Here is a 23,476-nt window from a genome sequence, read left to right as displayed (position 1 = left end):
GCTACATAGAGTGATCACGAGTCAAGTATCACCAGTAGGTAATTCAAAGAGTTACACCTGTACTCCCTGTACTCTGAGAGCACTTTGTACTCAAAGGGTGAAACACCAGCCTGTTATGCTGGTTTTGTTTAAATTAAATCCCTCAAATCATATGTCATTGATATACTGCTGATTTGTTCACATTAAAGTGAACACCGTATCAGGTCTGATATGTCAGAAATATAATGGTTCTATTTCATTCTCTGAAATCTCACCTGCTGGAGCTATGGCTAATGATGGTACCAAACTTCTGTGGTCCTGGGCAACTGCTATCAATGTTAGTTTCAAAAATCATCCCGGATTCAGAGCTCAAAAAGCCACATGAATCAATTTACTATGGGTTTCTCAGCTACCACGTCTCTTAAAACAGACTACAAACTACGGGTTGATGCTCCTTAGAGGCAAATGAGATCTGCCATCATTGCATCCAGCTCAATAAACAAAGAATGTGCAGTCAGAAGGCAGGAGCACAGAGAGATAAATGCCAGCAAGAGCCCCGAACCAACTAAATATTAAGATAAGTCAAATATCAGCAAGACTGAACTGTGGCTCAGCACAGAAACACAAGTGATAGTGTTATCTAGAGCACAACCAAAGATTAAAACTGAAGTTACAGCTATAATTTAGTAGTGAAATTATTTACGGATGGTGATCCTCAGAGGTTAGTTTCCAGCTGCACTGACACTTTTCAGAAGTGAAACTCTAACAGCAGCAAGAAAATCTAGGATATCTGTGCTGCATTACTACTAAGCCATAACAAAAGTGATTTTTTCTAAAACCCCTTAAAACTGTTCTACAGAGCAAACACTGCAGATAGACTGAAATATCTATCTTGTATATGATGAGGTACTGTTTATAGTCATGTTAATTAGAAGACCTCTTCTGGATCACAGGGACCACCAGTACAGATCCTGGTACCTATGTTACCAGGTTACCCTTGGCCCTCCATTTCTCCAGCCAGCTGAGAGCTCAGCAAAGAACAAACTGTAGAGAGCAAAGCACAGAAGAGCACCATTGTTGCTACCTGCACCAGAAACACACAGATTCCAGCCCCTCCTGAAAGATGACTTTATGCCATAAAAAATGTGAGCTATTGGTGAAAAATTAAATGAGACAGCATTTAAAAGGGCTATGAAAAGCTCACCTTTGTTGATTTTAGGGATTTTACACAGTAAGAAGACAAATATCTGAGCTTCTGCAAAAGCAAAACTTCTTTTATCATGCAGAGAACAGACTAATGAGTCTTGGAGTGAGCTTATTGCCTTTTCTCCCTCCAGTATTCTGTTAAAATGCCAAAAATGTATTTTTCTTCACTTTAACTGGGAACACATTAACCTCATGCAGCTGCTGTTATATTTAAATTTGATCCAGCCAAGACTAACATGTTTAGCAGACAAAAAAGACAAGACATTTTTCAGGCCTCCAAAACAAAATATTTCCAGCCACACTTAAAAGCTACTTTGATAATACACTTTTAAGGATGAAATGATCCAACAGAGCCTTGAGTAACGATAAAAAAAAATACTAACAGAATGTCTAGAGGAGAAGCACCCCAGCTACATGCCTTGAAAATGAAGGGAATGGAAAGTCAAAGTTTCATATTTTGAAAATAAATACTGAGTATATGGAAATGCAATTTTCACTTTGCAAACATTTGTCAGGCCCTAAACCCCTCTTTAGCATCCAGTGACTGGATAAATCTTGGATGCTTTAGGTATACAACATTGCCCAATTAGGATTTTATGCACAAGAAAAACACAGTTATTAAAACCCCACCTCCCAGCACAGCCAAAGGCTCTCTCTTCTCAGAACAAGTCATGGAACAGCCAGCTTGAGACTCTATGCAAAACTCTTTCATTAATGCCAGGAAGAGATGGAAGGATCTGGAAAAAGCAGCAGCTCAACTGAAACTGATCCTCTGCCACTGCCTTAAACTTTGTCCAGGTATTGCTATGCTTTCCGTAACTACAGAGTGAGATTCTACAGCACCGGAAAGAGGAGGAAAAAAACCCAACAATCCAAACTCCTTTAAATTCAGCATTGGCCTGTCTGCAGCTGTAGCAGATACAGCCTGAAGCCATGTAATTGTTATGTTGGAACAAACATGTCATTAGAGAGCCAAGTCCAGTGCCTCCCTGACTTCTGCAACCTTTTTCACAGACAATCTTATCAGGCTGACTGTGAAATTATTAGTGCTTTCAGTGTGGCAAATTCTCTTTTGCTACTCACACTGATGGGAACTTTAAATATACATCTACTGAACTTACACAAAGCTACAACTGGGGGGGCACTTTCCAATCAGTTTGAGTGCAGAATGTCTAATGAAAAAGGAAGTAAGAAAAATTAAGTCCTTAACAACTACTAGAATTTCTTAACAACATATCCTACACAAGTTTCAATTTCACCTTTGTACTTTCTTGGTCTTGGCTGTAGCATCTTTGAACATTCTTTTTCTTTAAATTTTCTCCAATATTCATCTTATTTCCACTGCTTTATATTTTTCAATGATGCAGAATCTGTCTACAGCTTTTTTTTTTAATTTAAGGAACTGTTCAAAATAAGAAATACAAGCTACAAGCTTGTTTCCCTCTCTTAATAAATGTAGACTCTGTGATAGATTTGTTGTGTTAATTCAAACAATGACAGTTCATTTGAATGTTATCAAATACACCTTTTCCTGTGAAAGAATGAAAACGCTGTGACAGGATGTGCCTAATATTTATACCTCAATAGTAATTACTGTCTTGTTCAAAAAAAAAAACCTGAATACAAAAAAAAAACCACGCTGGAAAAATGCAAACTTAAGAACAATCCTTTCTCTAGCCTAAAAAGTTTGAAAACTTCCCAATCAGATAAATTTACTTTCTATGCTGATAAGAATTATCTTGCTAAACATCCTGTTAGATGCTATTTCTGCCTTGAGAGCTTCAGGCAATCCCACCAAGTCTATAAACAACCTAAAATTTTGGTATAATTCTTCAAAATAGAGAAGTTCTTCAAAATGTAGAAGTTCAGGAACACTTAGATCTAAAAATTTGATGGTAACTCATTTGAAACTTGAATAACTATTCAGCAGTTTTACAATACCATCCAACACAAGGAAGCACAGCCTGACTATCCTGTAACACATCTAGTGATTAATCATGCCAGGATAGGTATTTCCTCTTGGCTCATGATCATGTTGCCTTATAACTAATTAAAATGAACATTAAAAGCAGTATTCAGATAACTCAGACAAATTTATTCTACTTTTTTCCAGACAAGATTTTGAGCCATTTGTCAAGACAACACATACCTCCTGCTCTCCAAGGGGCGTCCATCACTAGAGATGCTTCGAGGGATGTTGGCTGCTCGTTCTGGAGGTGGGATTTTCCCTTCTCCTTTCCCAATCCTAGATGTTACTGGACTTTGTATCTGGGATGGTACCTGAGCCACATGAGGTCCCTGTCCTTTGCTTGCATTTCGCTGCCATTTATTATTATTCCTGAAGGGAAATTTGAATTCATATGACATTCCTTCATTCACTTTGTATTCCATCACTGGCATACGGTAGTTTTCCGAAGAACTCCTGGAAATGAAGAAATTTAACATGCTGCTATAAAAAAAAAATAAATATATCCTGCTCACAAGGACAGAAATCTGAAGACAGAAGCTGAACCAATTCCATGAAACAGTAAATATAAGATTTTGGTTTTTATAAACATATTTAACAAATTTTAAAATCACAGATATATAGAATTGTTTAGGTTGAAGAACAACACTGAGTCGGATCATCGAGTCCAACCATTAACCCAGCACTGCCAAATATGACACTAAACCGTGTCCCCAAGCACCACATCTACATGTTTTTTAAACAGTGGTAGGGATGGGGATTCAACTGCTTCTTTGGGCAGCCTGTTCTAGTGATGGACAATTCTTTCAGTGAAGAAATTTTTCCTAATAACCAGTCTAAATCTGCCCTGGCACAACTTGAGGCCATTTCCTCTCACCCTATCACTTGCTCTTCTTGGCAACCAGGGCACACTGCTGGCTCATATTCAGCTGGCTGTTGAGCAAAACCCCCAGATTCCATTTCCACCACACAAATTTCCAGTCACTCTTCCCTAAGCCTGTAACGCTACATGAGGTGGCTGCGACCCAAATGCAGGACCAGCACTTAGCCTTGTTGAATTTCATACAACTGGCCTTGGCCCATTGATCCTGCCTGTCCAGATCCCTCTATGGAGCCTTCCTACCCTCAAGAAGATCAACACTCCCACCTAACTTAGTGTTTGTCTGCATATTTACTGGGAGTGCACTCGATCCCCTCATCCAGACCATTGACAAACATATTAAACAGAACTGGCCCCCATACTGAACCCTGGGGAACGCCACTTATGACCAGCTGACAACTGGATATACTCCATTCACCACAACACTTTGGGCCTAGCCATGCAGCCAGTTTTTTACCTAGGAAAGAGTACATCCATCTGAGGCATGAGCAGTCAGTTTCTCCAGGACAATGCTGTGGGAAATGCCATCAAAGGCTTTACTTAAGTCCAGGTAGACAACATCCACAGCCTTTCCCTCATCTGCTAATTTGTTCACCTTGTCACAGAAGATTAGGTCAGTCAACCAGGACCAGCCTTTCATAAACCCATGCTGACTGGCCCTGATGACCTGGTCATCCAGTACATGCTTGCACAATGGCACTCAGGATGATCTGCTCCCTAACCACCCCCAGCACCGAGGTCAAACTGACAAGCTTGCAGTTCTTTGGATCCTCTCTCTGGCCTTTTCTGCAGATGGGTGTCACGTTTGCTAACTCCCAGTCAACTGGGACCTCCCTGGTCAGCCAGGACTGCTGAGGAATGCTTCAAAGTGGCCCAGCGAGCACTTCTGCCAGCTCCCTCAGTACCCTGGCTTTGTTCTGCTCCTCATCCTCGTCTTCCAGCTCAGAGGGCCGGACACTTGAAGAACAACTGGTCATACTATTAAAGACTGAGGCAAAGGCGGCTAAAACTTGGAAATGCCAAGCTCAAAAGATGGCCATTGCTTCCTGAGGAGGTACAGGAATAGGACAGCGTAAAAACTAAAGTAAAACAGGTCATTAACTAATGCAGTCCACATAAGACACAGGGCAAAATTCTGTATGCATTTAAAATGAAAGATTTGGAAAATATATGTGACCTTCATCTTTGGTGAGGATAATTTTGGTATTTCTGTTGACAAATGTATATACTCCTATATAAGTTAATTTCTTATTGTGATTACTTTATCTACACATCATTATCTAATAGAAAGGAAAAAGACACAATCAGCATAACATTTTCTACTTCTGAATCAACCTCTAAGTGATTACACCATTAATTTTGACAAGTATCACTTATCTCTTCCCAGCTAAAATACAAAACAAAAGAGGTAATTTGTTATCTGTCTGTGCTGACATCAGCAAGTTGCACAGTCTAACAGAAGTAGGAAAAGTGTAACAGTTGGTTCTGAGGTCTTACTGTCCACAGTATTCACATTTTGTGGTTTTACTTTGGCCTACCTTCGAGCCAAATCAAATTACAGTTGGAAGGCATGAGGTGTAGTGTGCTTCTGAAGCACACATAGTTCAGCTTCATCTGAAAGGAAATGCTTGTGTGCTCCCCGGCCACTTTGTGATGTGAACCACTGCACAGCAGATGGGGATGAATGGGAGATTTGTTTTTAAAGTCCACTCACAACCTAACTAAAATCTTTATTCCCTTATTTTTTCCCTTCATATTTTGTGTGTCTGCTATTATTTCCCTACTGATTACATACTCCAGTAGTTTGTGTTTCCTTTTTTCTTTTTCACACATAGTTACAGTTTGAGAAGCAAGAATACACAATATCCTCTTGCTGCTGTACCATTAAGTTCAAGGTCAGCAATAAGTCCACTAAATGACTTCAGTAGCAGTGTTAAAACAGTCATGTAGATATAACTATAACAAGGCTTGCCTCTGTAGGGCATTAGATTATGTATCAGAGCATTTGGATATCATTTTGTATCTACTACTGACCTTGTACATGTGCCTGCTGGCAAGACATCTTATTTAACCGCACCCCCGCTTTTCCTCCAACTTCATGCCAATCGTTTCTTTGCCAACCAATTTATTAGGATAGTGACTGCTTGTCATCTGAATGTACTATAGCAAGCAGAACTGATGTTCATTTTAGTTACAGTCTGTAGAAGTTACTGTCGCAGAAATACTAAATGACCTCCAGAGAATACAATGAAAGGACTCCAATTTTGGAAAACTGATTGCCAAAAGAGAAATTGGTCTGTGCAAAGACTTTAGTAGAATCTCTAGCAATATATGTCAAATAGCTACAAATTTGAGACACGGTTCCTAAACCTTAATGGTTTTGGATACAGCAAACAGGACCGGGAGTTGCTTTATGAAATTTTATAATTAGGCAATAACCCACCATGAACATTTGCTCACTTGTCGCTACAAGACAACAAAACTCACTGATGCCGCATACAGTATTTCAAAAAGTGCAGTAATTTCTCTTACTGCCATTTGGATCCACTAAAGCTAAGCCTGCTTTTGGCTGTACTTAATTTAGTTCAGGAATAATAGGAGCTGTGCTTTCCACATACATTTTTCTGCTCTAATCCTTTTGCTGTGATTGCGGCTGAACTTTCCATTTGCTTGGGCTGCTAAATACTGTACAAAAGCTTTCCAAATAGCTCATAGGTGACCTTATGCCACTGCTCATTTTAATCCCTGAGATGTATTCAATTTTCCACTGACAACTGAAGGACAAATAAACCACCATTTCTCTCCCCTCCCGCTTTGCTACCAGTTGCAAATGGAGTTAATACGGCTCACAGTAAAAGCAAACATGGATTCTTCTCTTATGCAAGCACAAGGTCTTTGCTTGGAAACACAATTTCATATTAATGCAATAAATATGCATTTAAATTCAGCCCAACCGTAACCATATGAAGATTTAGCATCTACCCCTATAAAGACATTGCCCAATTAGAACATGCAGTGCAAAATGCTCTCTCAGTCTCTCCCTGCAAGGAACACACTGAACTTTAGTAACTGTACTTGCTTCTTCTTGGCAAACCAAGCATAAACCTTGAGCTAGCCTGTAGGCAAATTTAGTCTATTAAAGATCATCCCATTTTAATCATATAGCATTCACAAGATATTGATATAGGATGCCAGGAACATGGGAATCAGATTCAGTGACATGGCTGAAAAAACAAATGTGGAGAGTTCAGATGGGAGCACTAAAAGTTGTAAAAAGCTTTCATGTGAGTTCAAGAAAAAAAAAATGGAGTGACTTGATGTCCAATGTAGGGAAAAAAAAAGAAAAAGCACTTATTTATTGCTGCTTATTTCCCATTAGGCAACATTTTAAAGATATAAAAGCAGTAATACAATTGACACAAGCCTCAGACTTAACACAGATGGGAACTGAAAGAGATGCAGCAAGATCTGCCTCTAAAGAACTACAATTTGCAACGCTTTCTCTGGGCAGATCCATACCTTTGATAAACTCTTACCATCTACAGCCGTACTTATTTGTGTAAGTAGAACATAAATCTATTCATAGCTTTCAAGAATTACAACTGCAGACACTACAAACTACCAACAAAAGGGAAAGGAAGGGGAAATGTACAATTAATTATGATGCATCATAAACACACAACCATCAACAAAAGGCTGATTTCCATGTGTTAAATGTTATGGAATTTAAAGGATACACAAGGTTCCTTGCACATTTTATTAAGTTGTAATATTCAGTATTCATATTCTATGGGGCATGGAGTCTAAATATGGGCATATTTTTTTGTCCTTCTCCTTCACATTACAAAACCGGATGCTATATTAAAATCACACCATGAGTTTTGGAGCCCGCTTTGGGTTCTGTGGTATTTGTCTCTACCACACCCTTTCCTGACCCCACAAATCGAGATGTAACTTCAGACCACATGTAGCTACTATAGAATACCTGCGTGGTGTGCAGTCCTCATATGGGGGGACGATGACAACCTTCACTGTGACTGATGTTCTGAGAAGATCGATCATTTGCTCGTGGCTCAGAGTGGCTACAGCCACCTTGCAAATTTCCACCAGCCGACTGCCTTGTCGCAGTCCTGCCTGCCACGCGTAGCCATAGGGCTCAACATCTGCCACAATGCCTTCATAGTTTACATGGAAACCAAGCTGACCCAGGCCATTCCTACGCAGCGTCATCTCCACCGTTTCACAGCCCTTAGTCACAAGCTATAAAGTGAAATGAAGACAGAATTTAATGCATTGAGAGACCTTCAGCTCTAGTAAAGGTTTAAAGACTCCAGTTCTGTTCAATCAATCAGCTCCCCAAGACAATGTGGGGGACACGATCAAGGAATATACAGCACAGTCTTGGGTATGTTAACAGCTGAAATAGGTCTTGTCACTCAAACTAGTATTTTAATTAGAGTCTGAATACCTAAGTTCTGCCTGGAAACTTTTACTGAAGCCACGAGAAGTTAAGAAGATACATAGCAGCACAGAATGGAAAAAACACATGAAGTTACACAAGCATCTCTATCTTTCATGCTTTAGTAACCAAACAACTATTTAACATTTCTAGCTGTTTCAGTAAACTGCAAGATTACCTTCAACTAGAATGTGCTGGCAGCTACTAAGCACACTGAGGTCTATGCCAACTCTTCTACACACTCATGATCATGAATACTGCCAAGAGAAATTTAATTAGGCCTGGCTTGCTTTATTTTTTGGGGTCATTATACAAATACAGTTGTAAAATTTTAGGAACGACAGTGAAACATAACACATACTTTTATAACCAAACTGGATAAAAATGAGCATACATGGATATTTTATAAAGAGATACCATGATTCACTGCATTTTTAGTTTATCACATGCATTCAGAGAATATCTGAATGTTGCAATAGGGATTGGGACTGCATCCTGGTGCAAATATAATTCAGCCTCAAAGATATAACAGCTTCATTTGAAACAAAATACAATAAGCCTATAAAAGAGAAAGGGGAGGAAAATAAGGAAAAGAAAGAAAGTGACACTTCCATGTTTACTGTGTGGGAGCAATTTATGCAATTGAAGGCCCTCAGTTTTGTTGGGCTTTTTTTATATGGAGTCATTTTTGAGACACACATAACAACCAGCTGAGGTTGGCTGATATCTGATAGAAGAAGCAATAATTGCATTTTGAGAAATAAAAGCAGGAAAGCCCTTACAGATAAACAGAACAATTTCAGGGAACCCAAGAATTACTTCAGTTGAAGCCTTTCCTGGCAGTGAGGTGAGAGAAGGAATCAAAGAACTAGAACCAAACAAGAGAACACATTCTAACCTCCAGCCTTTTGACGATCTCTTTGATATCATCTATGTTGCTGATGAAGCTCTCCAAAGAAACACATTCGCCCCTCTCATAGAATATTTTGATGTTTGTGTCCGTTGAAGTCCACCCTATCACATCTCGACAGGAGCAGTTGAACACCACACTTTTTGTGTCCTGTTCAATGAGGACTACAAATTCATTAGAGATGCCTAGGAGACAGTCTATTTCCATACCCTTGCTGTAGTCTTTTGCATGGACACTCCATACAATAGCACCAGAACTATAGATCTCTGCTCCTGGGTAAGGCTTGGACTTTTCTTTCTTTTTTGAAGCAAGCGAGATGAAGGGGAACTTGCCAGAAGGGTCAATAGGTGTGTTGGTGACATTCTTCTCTGCCAAGTCTTTCAAGTACTCTTGACGGGTCCTGGTGGCCATCGCACGAAACTTCTCTGATTTATGAGCAGCATTCTCTGCATTAATGACTTTGGCTAGTAAGAAGTCCCTGAACACATTTGATTTAGGAAAAGTGACACCTTTCGGAATAGGTGGACCAAAGGATGGTACATCTCTGGATCTTGTTACAGCAACACTAAAAGAAAGAAAAGAACAAGGAAGAAGCAGAGTCTTTCGCTATATGCAAATTCAGCAGGTTCTGAATACAGAACATACATTTCCTTTTTTCCTTAAACTCTGAATTTTCTTTTCTCAGCAATATGAGGTATTTACATTTTAATGTTGCCAGTGTGGAGATGATGTCCTCCCTTACTGTTTACTGTATAAACAGAAGGCCACTTATTTTTGCATCTAGGTATTTTTGAGTCATTCTCAGTACCACAGCTAAAAGAAACTTCAAGTCCAAATCATGCTTTTTGATAATCATTCAAGTATGGGAGTTCAGAATTTTGTTTGGTTTTACTATAAACAGAAAAATTCTAGCCCTATTACAAAGGCTGGCTTATAAAATTTAGCTACCTAAAGTTGAAAGGTTCATCTGGAAGCAATGTGAAGTCTGTGATCAACAGCAGAAATATAGATAAAATAGACCCATTAAAAAGATAAAGACAACGCCATCTCACAAGGCCAGTTTCACTGTGAGAACTGTCTTGCCAACTGAAAGCATGTATACATCACACTACTAAACATGTTTTAAATTTCTGACCGAAAACTGCACTAGCTAATATTTCATGCAAGTAATAGAAGCAGAATCCAAAAATACTACAACTAAGAAATTTCTTACAAGTTTGGAGACTTAGAAATAAAGGCTTTCTTTTCCAACTCTTCCTTTTAGTTTCCATACAAAGTGATGGACTGACAATCAGACTGCCTTAGGCAATGCTGACAAGCTTAGCTACTCTCCCTGGTCAATTCTCTTGATGCAGAATGGATGAGAGCTGTTCGGTAACACTGAAGATTCCGCATCACTCAAAATTTGCCATCAGAGTCCAGTACCAATCACCTGGCAGTCCCATTGTAGTTCCCCAGTTTTGTGACAAGAAATGCTCCAACAGTTCAGATATGATTTACCACATATCTGTAACTGCATCTGAAAAAACATAACCAAAATCTGGCCAAAATATCATGTCAATGGAGTTTTATAAAGAAAAATGGAAGAGGACTTGAACACTAGTAGTGTATATGGTGTTTTATTTGGAAGACTGGTATTATTTTCAACTTTGCTCTAACTTATCTGAATTCTTAATCACAATTCTCCCCCCTTCTACATCTTCCCAAACCGATAACAGCAGAAATACTAGTGAAGATTGGAGGAAACACACAGGAACACCAAAAATTAAAATTAAGTCATCCGATTTTTAACCATATCACCTGGGTTTGGGTGGCAGAGTGTTTTACTTGCTTTGGATTTTTTATTTTTAATTATGTTTTCTGGCAACTGATATTTAAAGATCTTGTATTTCCCTCAAATGTATGCTAATGTATCTAAAAGTACACAACAGGGGGTGCTCATGATGCATAGCCGTGATCTGATTCTTGATCACCTTCAGTAGTCATAAAAGAAGTGTTATTAAGAGACAGAAGCCTACACATTAAAGCAAAATTACTGAATGTAATGAAAAACTACCAGTGTCATTTTAATTAGGTTTTCATTACCATGATCATGGGGATAAGAAATTAATTTGTAACAACTGCTAGTGAAGTTCTGAAATGTGAATGATGCTGACAGAGAAGCCAGAACTTTGAAATATTGTTTTTCTTAGTTGGGAGGAAGAATCACTGGCCAAGAGAGAGCATGATTTTATTTTTTTATGTAGTTTTTAATATAAAATCCAGTACATTTTTATGCAACAAGGCTTCCTGTTTTGTCTAGAATTATGAATCTATGAAACTGTTCCAAATAATTCAGTTAAAAAAAGAGGTCAAACTTAGTTTGAAAAGTTTCCTAGAAAAACTTTTATAATGGAGTCCTACAAATTTAAATCAAGTCTCTGCACTAAGAGGACAAAAAAAGAAAAACAAAGAAATACTTTAATGCTAAAGACAGTACATACACAGAACATACAATGCTCTGGTTGTTTCCTACATCAAAATGAAGCATGTCAAGTTTTGTTTTTTCCTACCTGCTCTCCCTCTCATGACATTTTAGCCTGTAGCTTCCCTAACACTGAAATTCTCAAATTTTATCCACTAATAGTAACCAGTAAGGTTCCAGCCCTCGCAGTTGTGAACACTTGAAAAATGAAAGCAATTTACAAGTCTGAAGGTCAGAAACAGAACCCTGAGATACTCAAATTTATTACAGTATAAGAAGTATAAATCTTTCCCATACCTTTTAAAAGAAATTGAAAATATGCAGTCATATTATTTAAAACAATAACCAAAAGCAGATCTTTCTCTGATTTTTTAATACCCAGTTCAAATGGAAAATGCATCTGGTAAGCCCTTCAGACATATTTCCTACTTTCCCTCTATTTCAGTATCAGTTTCTGTACAGAATAAGAGCTGAAACACATGTCTGAAAGTTTAAGAACAAGGTATGCCCACAAATTATGTAGCTGTGAAATCTGTCAATAAACTGCCTTAAAATGAGTATCAACATGAATGTGCCTACTCCAGCAGAGTTTAATATATGTACAAACATCAGCATCAGTTCCACAAGTTCTGTGTGAGCTTTACCAAAAACTTATGGAGAGTGAAATGCCTTTAAATCTTATTATACTTACTTGAAAAGAATGAGTAGACCATCTCAGATACTGCAGTCTTACCTCTTCCTCTAAATAAGCAGCTGACTGAATGATACACTTAGGTGAACATTTGTATTTCAGTAAAGACTAGTTAATTCTAAGGCTACTTCTTGCAATCCTTTATTATATGTTACTAGAAATTGGCATTTTCTATTTTAATAATATTAAGTTTAAGGTCACACTAAGTGCTTTTTTTTCTGCATAATGCTCTGGAATTTCTTTGTCAGACTGAAATAAGAAACGAAGAAACTCAGACAAAACATTTCAGAGAGCTTAGCTTTGTTCTGAAAGGTGAGTCATACTTTTTCATTGTTTTAATTTCGAAAAGTGGAACGTAAGCTCCTGCATAAATTATCTGAACAAAAAGTGAATTCACAAGAACCAGTATAGAAATACTCTCCTAGCACATTCATAATGAAGAGAAAAAGGAAGTGAGAACAAATATGAAAATAATTCCCAAATTTTTTATATATACATATATCTATCTATTTATATATATATATATATATATATATATATAGTGTGTGTACACCTATATGCTAAAACCATTGATTTCATCATTAGGTGTCTTTCCTTTAGAAACTCATGCATGTATTTCCTTTCAGAAAGTGTTCTAAATTCACATGAACAACAACTCAATCCCTTGATCCCTACGTTTCAATAAGTTTCTCTTCTGAGAATTTAAAAGAGGATTGACACCTCCCTTTGCACTCAAATTTCATGTTTTCATTGAAACTAGCGATAGCTACCTGTAACAAACGCTGTCAGTACAGGGACCGTGCACTCTTACAATGACAAACACATGCTGGAAGTGGGATCGAATGTTCTTTGGGCTGAATGGTTGTGCTCCAGGCTCCTGGAAAACTATTGTCACAATATCATTTCCAATATGTCGTTTTCGTAGAAGCTTTAACAAAAAAAAAAGATGCATATGTTAAAATGCAGTCATTTCACAATTTTCAATTATTTATGTCTCATTATTATAGATATTGGGGCGTTTTTTTATTCTAAATGAAAGCTGAAAGATGAAACAGTTGAGGATATAACAAGCACGAGAATTTTAGTTATTAACCTAATAAATTTCAGGAAAAAAAAATAAATAATGGCATGGGCATTTTCATAAGAATTTCATTTCTACATGTAATATTCAGTAAGATTGTTTGGAAAAATTTAAAGCTGAACAAAGAGGAAAAACAACAATGAAACCTGCTAGAATCAGAGTAATCAGTGATGCACGGAAGGTGGAAGACATTCCCCTCTTTACATATTTCCACAAACCAGAAACAGGTTCTATTTCAAGATGAAAACAGTTGTCACTATTCTTAAGACATGTTATAATAATTTAATGACAGGATTATTTCAGTAAATCGAAGACTACAGGGAAAGAGAAAGTAGCATAATATTCACTGTACAAAAGAAAACTGGAAAGGATGCTGTGTTGCCTTTTATTGTCAAAGGATATTTCTGTTTTACTTGCAGAAACACAAAACATCAATTCTAGCATAAAATGCATGCATCTCATATGCAACAAGACAGCCTAGTACTTAACAAGATCAGGTACTTCAGAGTACCAAAGCAGGTTAGCCTACATGTCTCTTCTCTACAATAGAAAAAAAATTAAAACAAAAAAAGTTATTTTGTCTCATGTCTTCCTGTGTAATGTGGTGGACAAACTGATTCTGTGCATATTAAAGCTCCTAAATGCAATCCTTAGAGTGCAACATGTTTTGCTAAGGAAGGTTAAAAATCACATCAAGTACACTCCCTTCCTTTTGACACAAGGCATGAACTCTTCTGCATCTAACAGAGATGTGCTACTGACATTATTGTATATTTACATACAAGTTTCCGTAAATAATGCAGAATTAAATAGAAAACAGTCTTAGAGAAAAATCTACCTATGATGTACCTACAATGATCTGCTTTGCTCACCTTCCCAACACAGATATGGCCAGTTTTAATTTGATACTTTTGATGCTTTGAGGGTTTTCTTTGCTAGTAATAATCAAATGTTGTCAATGGTGTTCAATAGCTCAGCTACTTCTGAGATGGAAGAAAAGTTAATTTTAACTTAGCATGGTCCATTTTACCTGTTGCTTGTTGTTTGGAGTATACGGTAACATAGTTGAAACGTGGAACATGATTTCATAGTCCTTGTACGTTGTGTATAGAGAGTGAGTACCCGTTGAATCAGCTGCAGTTAAATTAAAAAGAGAATAAAAACATTATTTTAAAAAGTTTAAGAACAAAGTTTCCTTCTTTTCAAAGCAAATCATCTGGCAATGAAAGAATTATTACTTTTCCTTGATGCTAGCTGAAATGTCAGCAAGCAAAACCTTACCCAGAGTTTATCCACCTGCCAAAGAAAATGACACATAGATGGTAAGTATCATTTTGTGTACTTTTCCCAATTAAGAACTTGTTAGGGATAGGAATTTACCAGAAAACACTTTAAAACAGCACATTTAAGAATGAAAAGTGGTAACAAAGTCTGAAATAATTTTCAGACACCACCCACTATCTCAGGCTAATCAGAGCAATACTGAACTGTAAGGAATGTGAAAAGGGCTCCAGAAGGAGAGGTAGACACTGCAAATGAATACCATGATCTCATGCATAATTAAATATCAACGGACATATAACCCACAAGATATGAAAGAACAGAATGTGTTCTTTTAAATTGAAGTATCAGGACTCTAAATGAACTGTAATGAAGTCAGAGAAAACCTTCACTAAAACAGGTGTTTTGTGGATAAAAACAGTCAAAAACCCAAACAGGATGACAGAATGCTGACAATACAGCTGACCATTGAATAAGCCCACAACAATGACATTATGATGCTGGTATATTAATCAAAGGTACTCTCACCTGTATTGGTTCTGGCCACCCTGTTTTAAAAGATACAGAAGAAAGAGAAGGGATCCAGAAAAAGGCCACAAAACCCAATTATATATGGATAAAGAAGCTTCCATGTGGAGAAGAAGTGATAAAAACTGGGATTATGAAGTTTAGAAAGAAAAAAGAAAGAAGAGGGGGTATTATTAAAGTTTACAAAGTGTTGGTTTTAGACAACACTTTATTACAGACAAATTGGGAAGTTCTGTTTTTATTTTTTCTCTCTCTCAAAAATAAGACCTTGAAAAATGTTCCATGAATTTAAGTAGTAACACATTTAAAGCTGAAACAGTGAACGTGTTCCATTATATTTAACTTCTGTCCACTGTGCAAAAAGCCCGTTTAAAACAATTTTTAAAAATTACTAGATTTATATATGGAAAAAAGCACCCTGGTTATTTGAAATTATAGAAACATGCTACTACATTATATAATCTCAGCTATTCATAGCAAAGTATTTTTAAAAGCTGCTAAATACTACACCTTGGCATTTTTTATTAGCAGAGAGATTATGTTACTATGGCAATAATAGCTCTCAGAATACTGAGAGCATTTATAGTAAAATAAATATACAGTTTATTTACCCAGATTTTTGGTATAAGCTTCAGCAAAAAGTTTCACTTTTCTGTCAAATAAAGGAGGGGTAGTTTTGCTGTAAATGAAAAGCCACAACACCCTCCATAAAATGGAGGGTCTTTTAGATTCTACCTGCACAGAAATTTTGCAATTCCAATTTATCTATATAGAAAAAAAAAGGGAGGGGGGAGAGGAAAAAAAATCTTGGAATCTTATTTGGAAAAAAAAAAAACCAACCAAACAAAACCCCCCAAATGCCAGGTATCTCAGTTCCTGTTTCAGTAAGACTGGGATCCCTTTGCCCCAACTCAAAGTTGCCATTATGAAAAACTAGCTAACTGCAAAAGATTTTCTTTTTAATGCTAATTACAGCAGCAGGACAGTTGAAAGGGAGTAATTTCATCTTACACTCAGTTCACAGCAGCCTCTGCCTGATCACTACAGTCAACACTGAAGGAGACATGCACCTGAAAGTCACCTAAACATCAGCATAAGTCCTTACTGGCTTTTGCCCAACTGCAAATATGCTGACTTGTGCATCATCTTTAATAACTAGAGCACTCAGAAAATATAACAAAGAACTGGATAGGGGGAGGTGGTGCAAAAAGAAAGGGAAGTGGGTAAGAGAGATGGGGAAGGGGCTCAAAACAGGTTGAGGTGAAGAAGAAAATAATAAAGCAAATCTGACAATATATATGCTACAAGAACACCTATGCATTTAACCCAAGCTTTCAATGTTCCTGGATGGACTTCAGTTTCAGGCAGAAGAGAGTTCTCAGAACAGCACTGGCTCTGCAAACTAAACAATAATGCTACAGTGAAAATCATTTAATGATTCCAATTATTTCCAAGTACTTCACAGCTTAAATCCCTGTTATTCAAATCCAACTACAAAAGTCTATATCCACTAGAGACTGTGCATCTTTCTCATCATTCAGATTTCTTCTTTCTTACAAATCCAGAACAATTCTGATGTATACGACAGTAAATACAGGTCTAGCACTGTATCAAATCACTGCCATTGCAGTAATATCCAAGACTGCACACTGACATAGCATCCATGATTTCAAGGTCAGAAGTGGAAGCCAGCACTGCAATATACTTTGATTTCTTTGCATTTAGTAGAGGCCCTAAGGATCTAGAAATTCATTAGCACCTTTCTATACTGAAGACATCCCCTCCTGCTCTCAGTTTACAGCATACCTATTGATGCTGCCTTCACAGTCTTGTCCCATTGCTGGATTTGGTTATTTAGCTGATCTTTTCCTCCCACCATTATTCAGTTTTTAAAATCTACCTTATTCCCCTGTCTTTCCAATAATAAAAGATACTGATGAGGCAGGAGAAGGAACAGCCAGTGCTCACAATTAAAGGCTCAAACCCAAGAAGTTTCAGAGCTTGACGTTCCCCATTTACCTCTGCTGTTAGAAAGTCCTGCTTCTTTACTGTAAGAGTGACAGAGCACTGGAACAGGTTGCCCAGGGGGGTTGTGGAGTCTCCTACATTGGAGGTATTCAAGGCCCGCCTGGGCAAGTTCCTGTGTGATGTACTCTTAGGTTACCCTGCTCTTGCAGGGGGGTTGGACCAGATGATCTTTCGAGATCCCTTCCAACCCTTGGGATTCTGCGATTGGCCTGTCAAAGCAGTTCTCCTTTCTGTTACACATGAGGATTACACCAAGCACATTCAACTTCTGTAATTTCCAAGTAATTTTCAGACACTACCCTTTATTTTGTATCATACAAAAGTATATGTACAATATAAACAGAGAAATGCAGATGGACTTCCACCCACCCCCATTTAAGCTTCTTAAGCAGTCAAGGGCCCTCTGGCCTCCTTTGGCTATACACCTCCCTCCCAGTGCATTTCTCAGACCCAGCAGTAAATTATTCCACGCAGCTGGAAAGAAGGCAAATAGTACAAGTTAAGAAATTACTCTTATTAATCTGTATTATTTCATTAGAAACATTAGGACTTATTGACAACCCCTAATAGAAATGTCAATTTGGAGTCCAGTAATTCCCTAGATTTTAATCTTTAGTATCTTCTCTCCTGCATTTATATTCTTCTCATGTCTTGACCAGAAAGTCACACAGTATAAACATCTAATAAAGAAGCCTACCATTATTAGCCACCTTTATAGATAGATTAGCCACCAAATAGATAATTAAAACTCCTACAGCTCACATTAATTGAATCTTCATTTCCTGCACCACACTGCTGGACACACACACCAGACTACCAGGCCTAGCATTATCTAGCTGGTCCAATTTACCAATTTTAAATATTGAGAAATAAGACTGAGTGGGAGGGAAATAAAGCATGTATTACAACTAGGAAATAAAGTAACTGAAGGTATAATTTGAAAGACAGCTATGATGTTTATTAAAGTGATGCCCATGAACTTCCTAGCAACCGTGGGATACACGACATTTTAAAGCTTTATTTCCAATCCAAAGTCTGCAGGCTGCCCGGAGATACTGTTTCCCCTCTGGTAATTCCAGAAATATACAAACAAACTTGAAAAGTAGCAGCTCTTTCCACAGTGGCACTGGCAGAGATCCAAAGCTAAAGCCCTTGAAGAATCCAATACACTTAAATAGGCATTCAGTTAACAGGATGCATGAGATCCCTCTTTTTAAGAATTGTCTCTATTACAGATACTTACCAATTAGGCCCCTAATTCTAAAAATTACCAAGAATAACAACTGTTCTGAAAGTGACTTTTGCTGGAACAATTGTATTTTTCTGAATTTGCATAAATTAAAAACATCTTGTGAAAATTTGCAGAGTACATATGCAAATCAGCTTCCCCCCACACTAAGAAATCTTTCATTGTGCCTTACACCAACCATCTGCTTTTCATAGGTTGCAAAGTATTTTCAAAAGCATAGGACCTAGCAAAGTAGCCTCCATAGCTCTGACCTTTCTCACAAGTTAATGAACAGACATTTGTTTTCTACGAGCATCTTTGCCATTAACTGTACTGACATTGAACAGAATTTTTATGCAGGAAAATTTCCTGAGCAAGAACTATTTCATTACAGTGATCTCTAGCAACAGAAGAGCACAAAGCTGGAAAAGGGAAAAGCCCGCTTCCTAGCTGCAGACCTAGGTGTTTCAACAAAACCCTATAAACCTAAGTCATGGTAAGGACCACAGACATATCCACTGCAGGCCTTTCTGTGTTTCTGCTGAGGGAGAAAGGACCCATTTAGTGTAGCTCTCAAAGATATATTGCCCATAGATTCATAGAACAGTTAGAATTGGAAAGGACCTTAAGATCATCTAGTTCCAACCTCCCTGCCACCTACTCTGCTGTTCAAATACTCCCCATGTGAGATGCAGCTGTTGCTACCATCTCTGGTCTTTAGCCATTTGTCTACTACAAGGTGACTCCCCTCACTTTTCCTATGTAGAATATGCAGTAAGGGTTTCTGAATGTAGCTATCCAAACAGCTTAGTACTGGGCCCCATTTGCACATTGGCAGAAAGGAAAACAAGCACCATCAAGATTAACTGCTGAAGTCTGTGGCCATTGTTCACATTTGCTGCAGTCTAAACCTCCTTGCTAAAAACTCATGTATGCATGTTTCCTTGGTAAGCCTGCAGACAACATAACCTGAAAGATTTCAGATAACTTGTAAGTTCCTAAGCAGGTCTAACTGATGAGGTCCCACGTATGAGTGCACAAACCCTGACTGAAAGAAAATGTAGAAAACCTTTCATGAAAGCAGCAGTTCCACTCAGAGCATCACCCTTTTCACTCCAATCACAGTGAAGTGTTCATGTAAAGCCTATCTGTATTTTTAGATATAGAGCTGGTAGGTCTACTGGGCAACATGAAGAAGACATGTCAGCTCTCAATACCGTGTAGAAAACATTTGTTACAAGACCACCACTCTTAAAACCATGAGAGATTCAGTAAAATAGAAGTTTACATACCTATCCATTCAACAGGCACTACATTGTAGTACATAAGATCAAAACCTGACATTTTTTTCCAAATGTAAGTGGAAAACTGCTGTTTAGAAGAAAGTTTCCAACAAGTACTTAAGACACAGTTACAGCTTTCATGGGTGTATCTGAACAGATGAATCAACTCTTAATCATACAGTATTTGCATGTACTAGAAAACTGTGCAGACTGACACCAAAAAAGGCTTTGTTTTTTTTTTCTCAGATGTCTTAACGAGAAATGAGGGGAGAGAAGATTTTGCTTTACCTATTGAAACTAATCAAGAAAGTTACAATATAAAGCCAGAAGCTATGAAGTGATAAATATTTTCTGTTTTCCATAAACTCTTGATTATTTACCTAGCTTATTTTCGTAACTGATAAAATAACACTTGGGAGCTGCAGGAAAGAAAAACCCATGCAATTTATTTCCAGTAAAGGCAAGAAAATGTTACAGCAAACTGCCTGGATCTCATCTGGAATTGTGTATATAATCCTAGCCACTAAAATGGAAGAGACTGAGTTCAAACTTGGATGAATGCAGAGGAAAGTTACCAAGTAATACAGCATATGTGTGTGTGGACAGCAGAGAAATCCATGCCTCATACCAGTAAAAGAGACTTGGCTTATTAAGGATAACAGCACAAAAGTATAGAAGAGACACAACTGCAACATGTAAATGCTCTCAAGGCAGTAAATACAACAGAGGGAATGTAAGTATTGCAACTAAAGGAAACCAGGCTCAGTGGTAAATGTGGGAGAAATTACTATTAAGTTAGGTTTAAAACCACAGGAAGTTTTATAACCCTCTGATGATTAGGGCAATCAAGAACAGCCCAAGGAGATGGCAACGTGATCCCTGTAAGAATGAAGGCCACAAAGCGGAAGAGTGGAGCAGTAAAGCAGAGCAAATTATTCTATTCATGATAGGAGACCCATGACAAGAGCACAGTTTTTGCTGCACAGAGCTGATGACAGCTTTTCAGCTTTTATGAATCAGCTCCTTATTGAATTTTCTTTGCTGCAAGTGAGCAAAATAGCAAAAGATTTCCATAGGAACTGGTTACTTTTAATACTCAGAGAAAAAGAGGACAGGTCAAAATTTCACTGTGTATTTTTAAATTGATCTACAAATTGAATATAGCACATGCTAGCTAATAAACAGGTATTTCACAAGCTTGATTCCAAAAGCAAGGAGTTTCTTTTATAGACACTGTCAAAGATAATTTTTCCACTGCAATATGGTTTGCAGTTAAAGCTGATAATATAACTGCCAATTCCAATTAATTTCCATACCTCAAAAGAAAAATCATAAAGGGAGGAAAATATTTGATAGCACGAGTAAGACAAAACTGCTTAGAAGGAAAACTACATGCAACAGACACAGCAGAAAAGCAATGGATCAGCTTGTCAAGGGCGTTACACAGATGGGTTCTCAAAACTTTTTTTAGTGACAGACAATTAGCATATCATTAAAAAAAACTATGACCTATCAACTGTATTGATTACTCATTAGGCAACACACTGATGACGCATTTGCAATGCCAATAATGGTTCCATATTTACTGGTTTACTGTTGCAGCTTTAGTGATAGATTCATACCAAATTAGCACAAAAAAGTCAATAATGATCAGAGTTGAAAGACCATATGGGTATGGATAAAATTACATACTTGTTCTGCTTTCACTAATATTGAGCAACTATCTTCCTTTGTCAAAGAGGTTATCTTTAAGAACTCTATTAAACATCATTTAGCGACCATACGATGCATTTTGTTCACTTAAGGGTGAAAAAAAATTAAATGAAAAAGCCTTACTCTTTGTATCCAGCTGAGCACGATACTTTTCAAATCCCTTGAGTCGAACTCGTTCTCCCAAAAGCTGAAGAAACTCTTCAAAGGCTGGACCTGCTGATTCATTATTATACATTTCCTCTTCAGTGCTCTGCCCAGCTTTGCAGTACATGATACCCACTTTAAGTTGGTAACTTAACTGCAATAGGAAAAAAGATTAAAATCTTATATGTATACCAAGTGATGCAGCAACTTATTTACTGAACTCACTTAACATATTTTAATAAACCCATAATACACAAAGAAAAAAATACCTAATTATCAGTCTAATTTCAAATGTTAGTCTAGCTCCTCATTGTTTTCCACTATAATTGCCTTGATGATGGATGGCATATTTCATCTGAAGATGTCAAAATGCTGTCTCAAGCGAAATAAACATTAACATTTCTTTTATTCAGGAGAAAAACACTGCAGCTTGCAAATGGTGAATGTCTTACATTGAGTCATGTGGAAAGTGTTGGCTGAGAAATGCCAGGAACTTGACTCTCAGGCTGGTACCATGGTTACTATCCCATGCTAAACCTTCCACGCAGAAGGGTACAGCACAGCATGTGCTCATTTCTATAATGAGTGACAAAATGAACATTTCCTCACTTCAAGAAGATAAATATTTTGATCATATTACTGCACTCACCTATTAGGAATTTCGAAAGAATCCATGGCATTCAGTTGGCCTTCTCTGACTTAAATTCAGGAACAAAAAATAGCTATATTGAGAAATGCTGCTAATTCTTTAAAGATACTATTTACTGGCATAGACAGTCAAACATATTTGTGCTTTTTATGTCTATTTTTCCTCTAACTTGGTGCCTGATGCTCCTAATACAGCAGAAACTGAGGATACGAATAAAGTAATTTTTCACCCAACCATAACTGTGATCCTTCAAAGCAAACTATTCCCACCCATTCCAAATTGATGCACACATAAGAAGAACCACATCTGTGCCTTTTATGTGTGGACTACATAAACAGAAGTTACAGAAGGGAAGCAAGCAGCACCCACAGCCATTTACTGCCACCTCTAAAACCAATGTCACAGGCAGGAATTCTGACTAGCAGAGCACAAAGGAGAGCCATGGAGTAATAAATCAAGTAAAAATGCATACTTATTGCAAAGTAAATAAACTTTCCTCCCACACAGGAACTTCTGCAGACACTCCATTTTAAATAAATACCAAGCATATCTACCAGAGTAAAATCACAAGAAAGACTATGAAAACTTGCATGGAATTTACAGGTCTGGGCTACAGGTCAGTAGGAACTGAAAACAGTGATTTGCAAGGGCACTGGAAGCAAAGTCATATGAATACACTGTGATTTGCTCTCAAAGCTTTTATCACCAGTCATGAGATAGAAGATTCTGAAACTTTCAGGAAGATGTGGACACAAACTGGAATTCATTACTTTTAACTTATATTTACAGTGGCATAATTTAAAAGCCCTCATAAGTGGTCCTACCCTGCATCTAATTAAAGTTAATTTTAAAATTAGACTCAAGATTGCAACTTAACTGCATTCTTCTTTTACTACAAAGGACAAATGATGACAGGGGTAAAGCATTAGCAGGAAAACAAGGAGGGGAAAAAAGAAAGGCAAATATCAACTTGGCATGATTACTCC

General features: G+C 37.5%; 1 protein-coding gene across 3 annotated transcripts in view; it reads right to left on the bottom strand.

The window, feature by feature from the left end:
- SIPA1L1 (signal induced proliferation associated 1 like 1) overlaps window positions 1–23,476 on the bottom strand; it is a 219,205-nt gene that overhangs the window by 36,943 nt on the left and 158,786 nt on the right. For all 3 annotated transcript variants that reach the window (XM_034062574.1, XM_034062575.1, XM_031051950.2), the window contains 6 exons: window positions 21,821–21,995; window positions 14,667–14,770; window positions 13,326–13,483; window positions 9,389–9,965; window positions 8,017–8,291; window positions 3,335–3,607 (listed from right to left, as the gene is read on the bottom strand). In XM_034062574.1, coding sequence (XP_033918465.1) covers window positions 3,335–3,607; window positions 8,017–8,291; window positions 9,389–9,965; window positions 13,326–13,483; window positions 14,667–14,770; window positions 21,821–21,995 — 1,562 coding nt within the window. The remainder of the gene's footprint in view (window positions 1–3,334; window positions 3,608–8,016; window positions 8,292–9,388; window positions 9,966–13,325; window positions 13,484–14,666; window positions 14,771–21,820; window positions 21,996–23,476) is intronic.

The sequence above is a fragment of the Melopsittacus undulatus genome, chromosome 4 (genome assembly GCF_012275295.1).
Source record: "Melopsittacus undulatus isolate bMelUnd1 chromosome 4, bMelUnd1.mat.Z, whole genome shotgun sequence".
In the NCBI taxonomy this organism is placed as follows: domain Eukaryota; kingdom Metazoa; phylum Chordata; class Aves; order Psittaciformes; family Psittaculidae; genus Melopsittacus; species Melopsittacus undulatus.
This window is presented reverse-complemented; position numbering and strand designations above follow the sequence as displayed.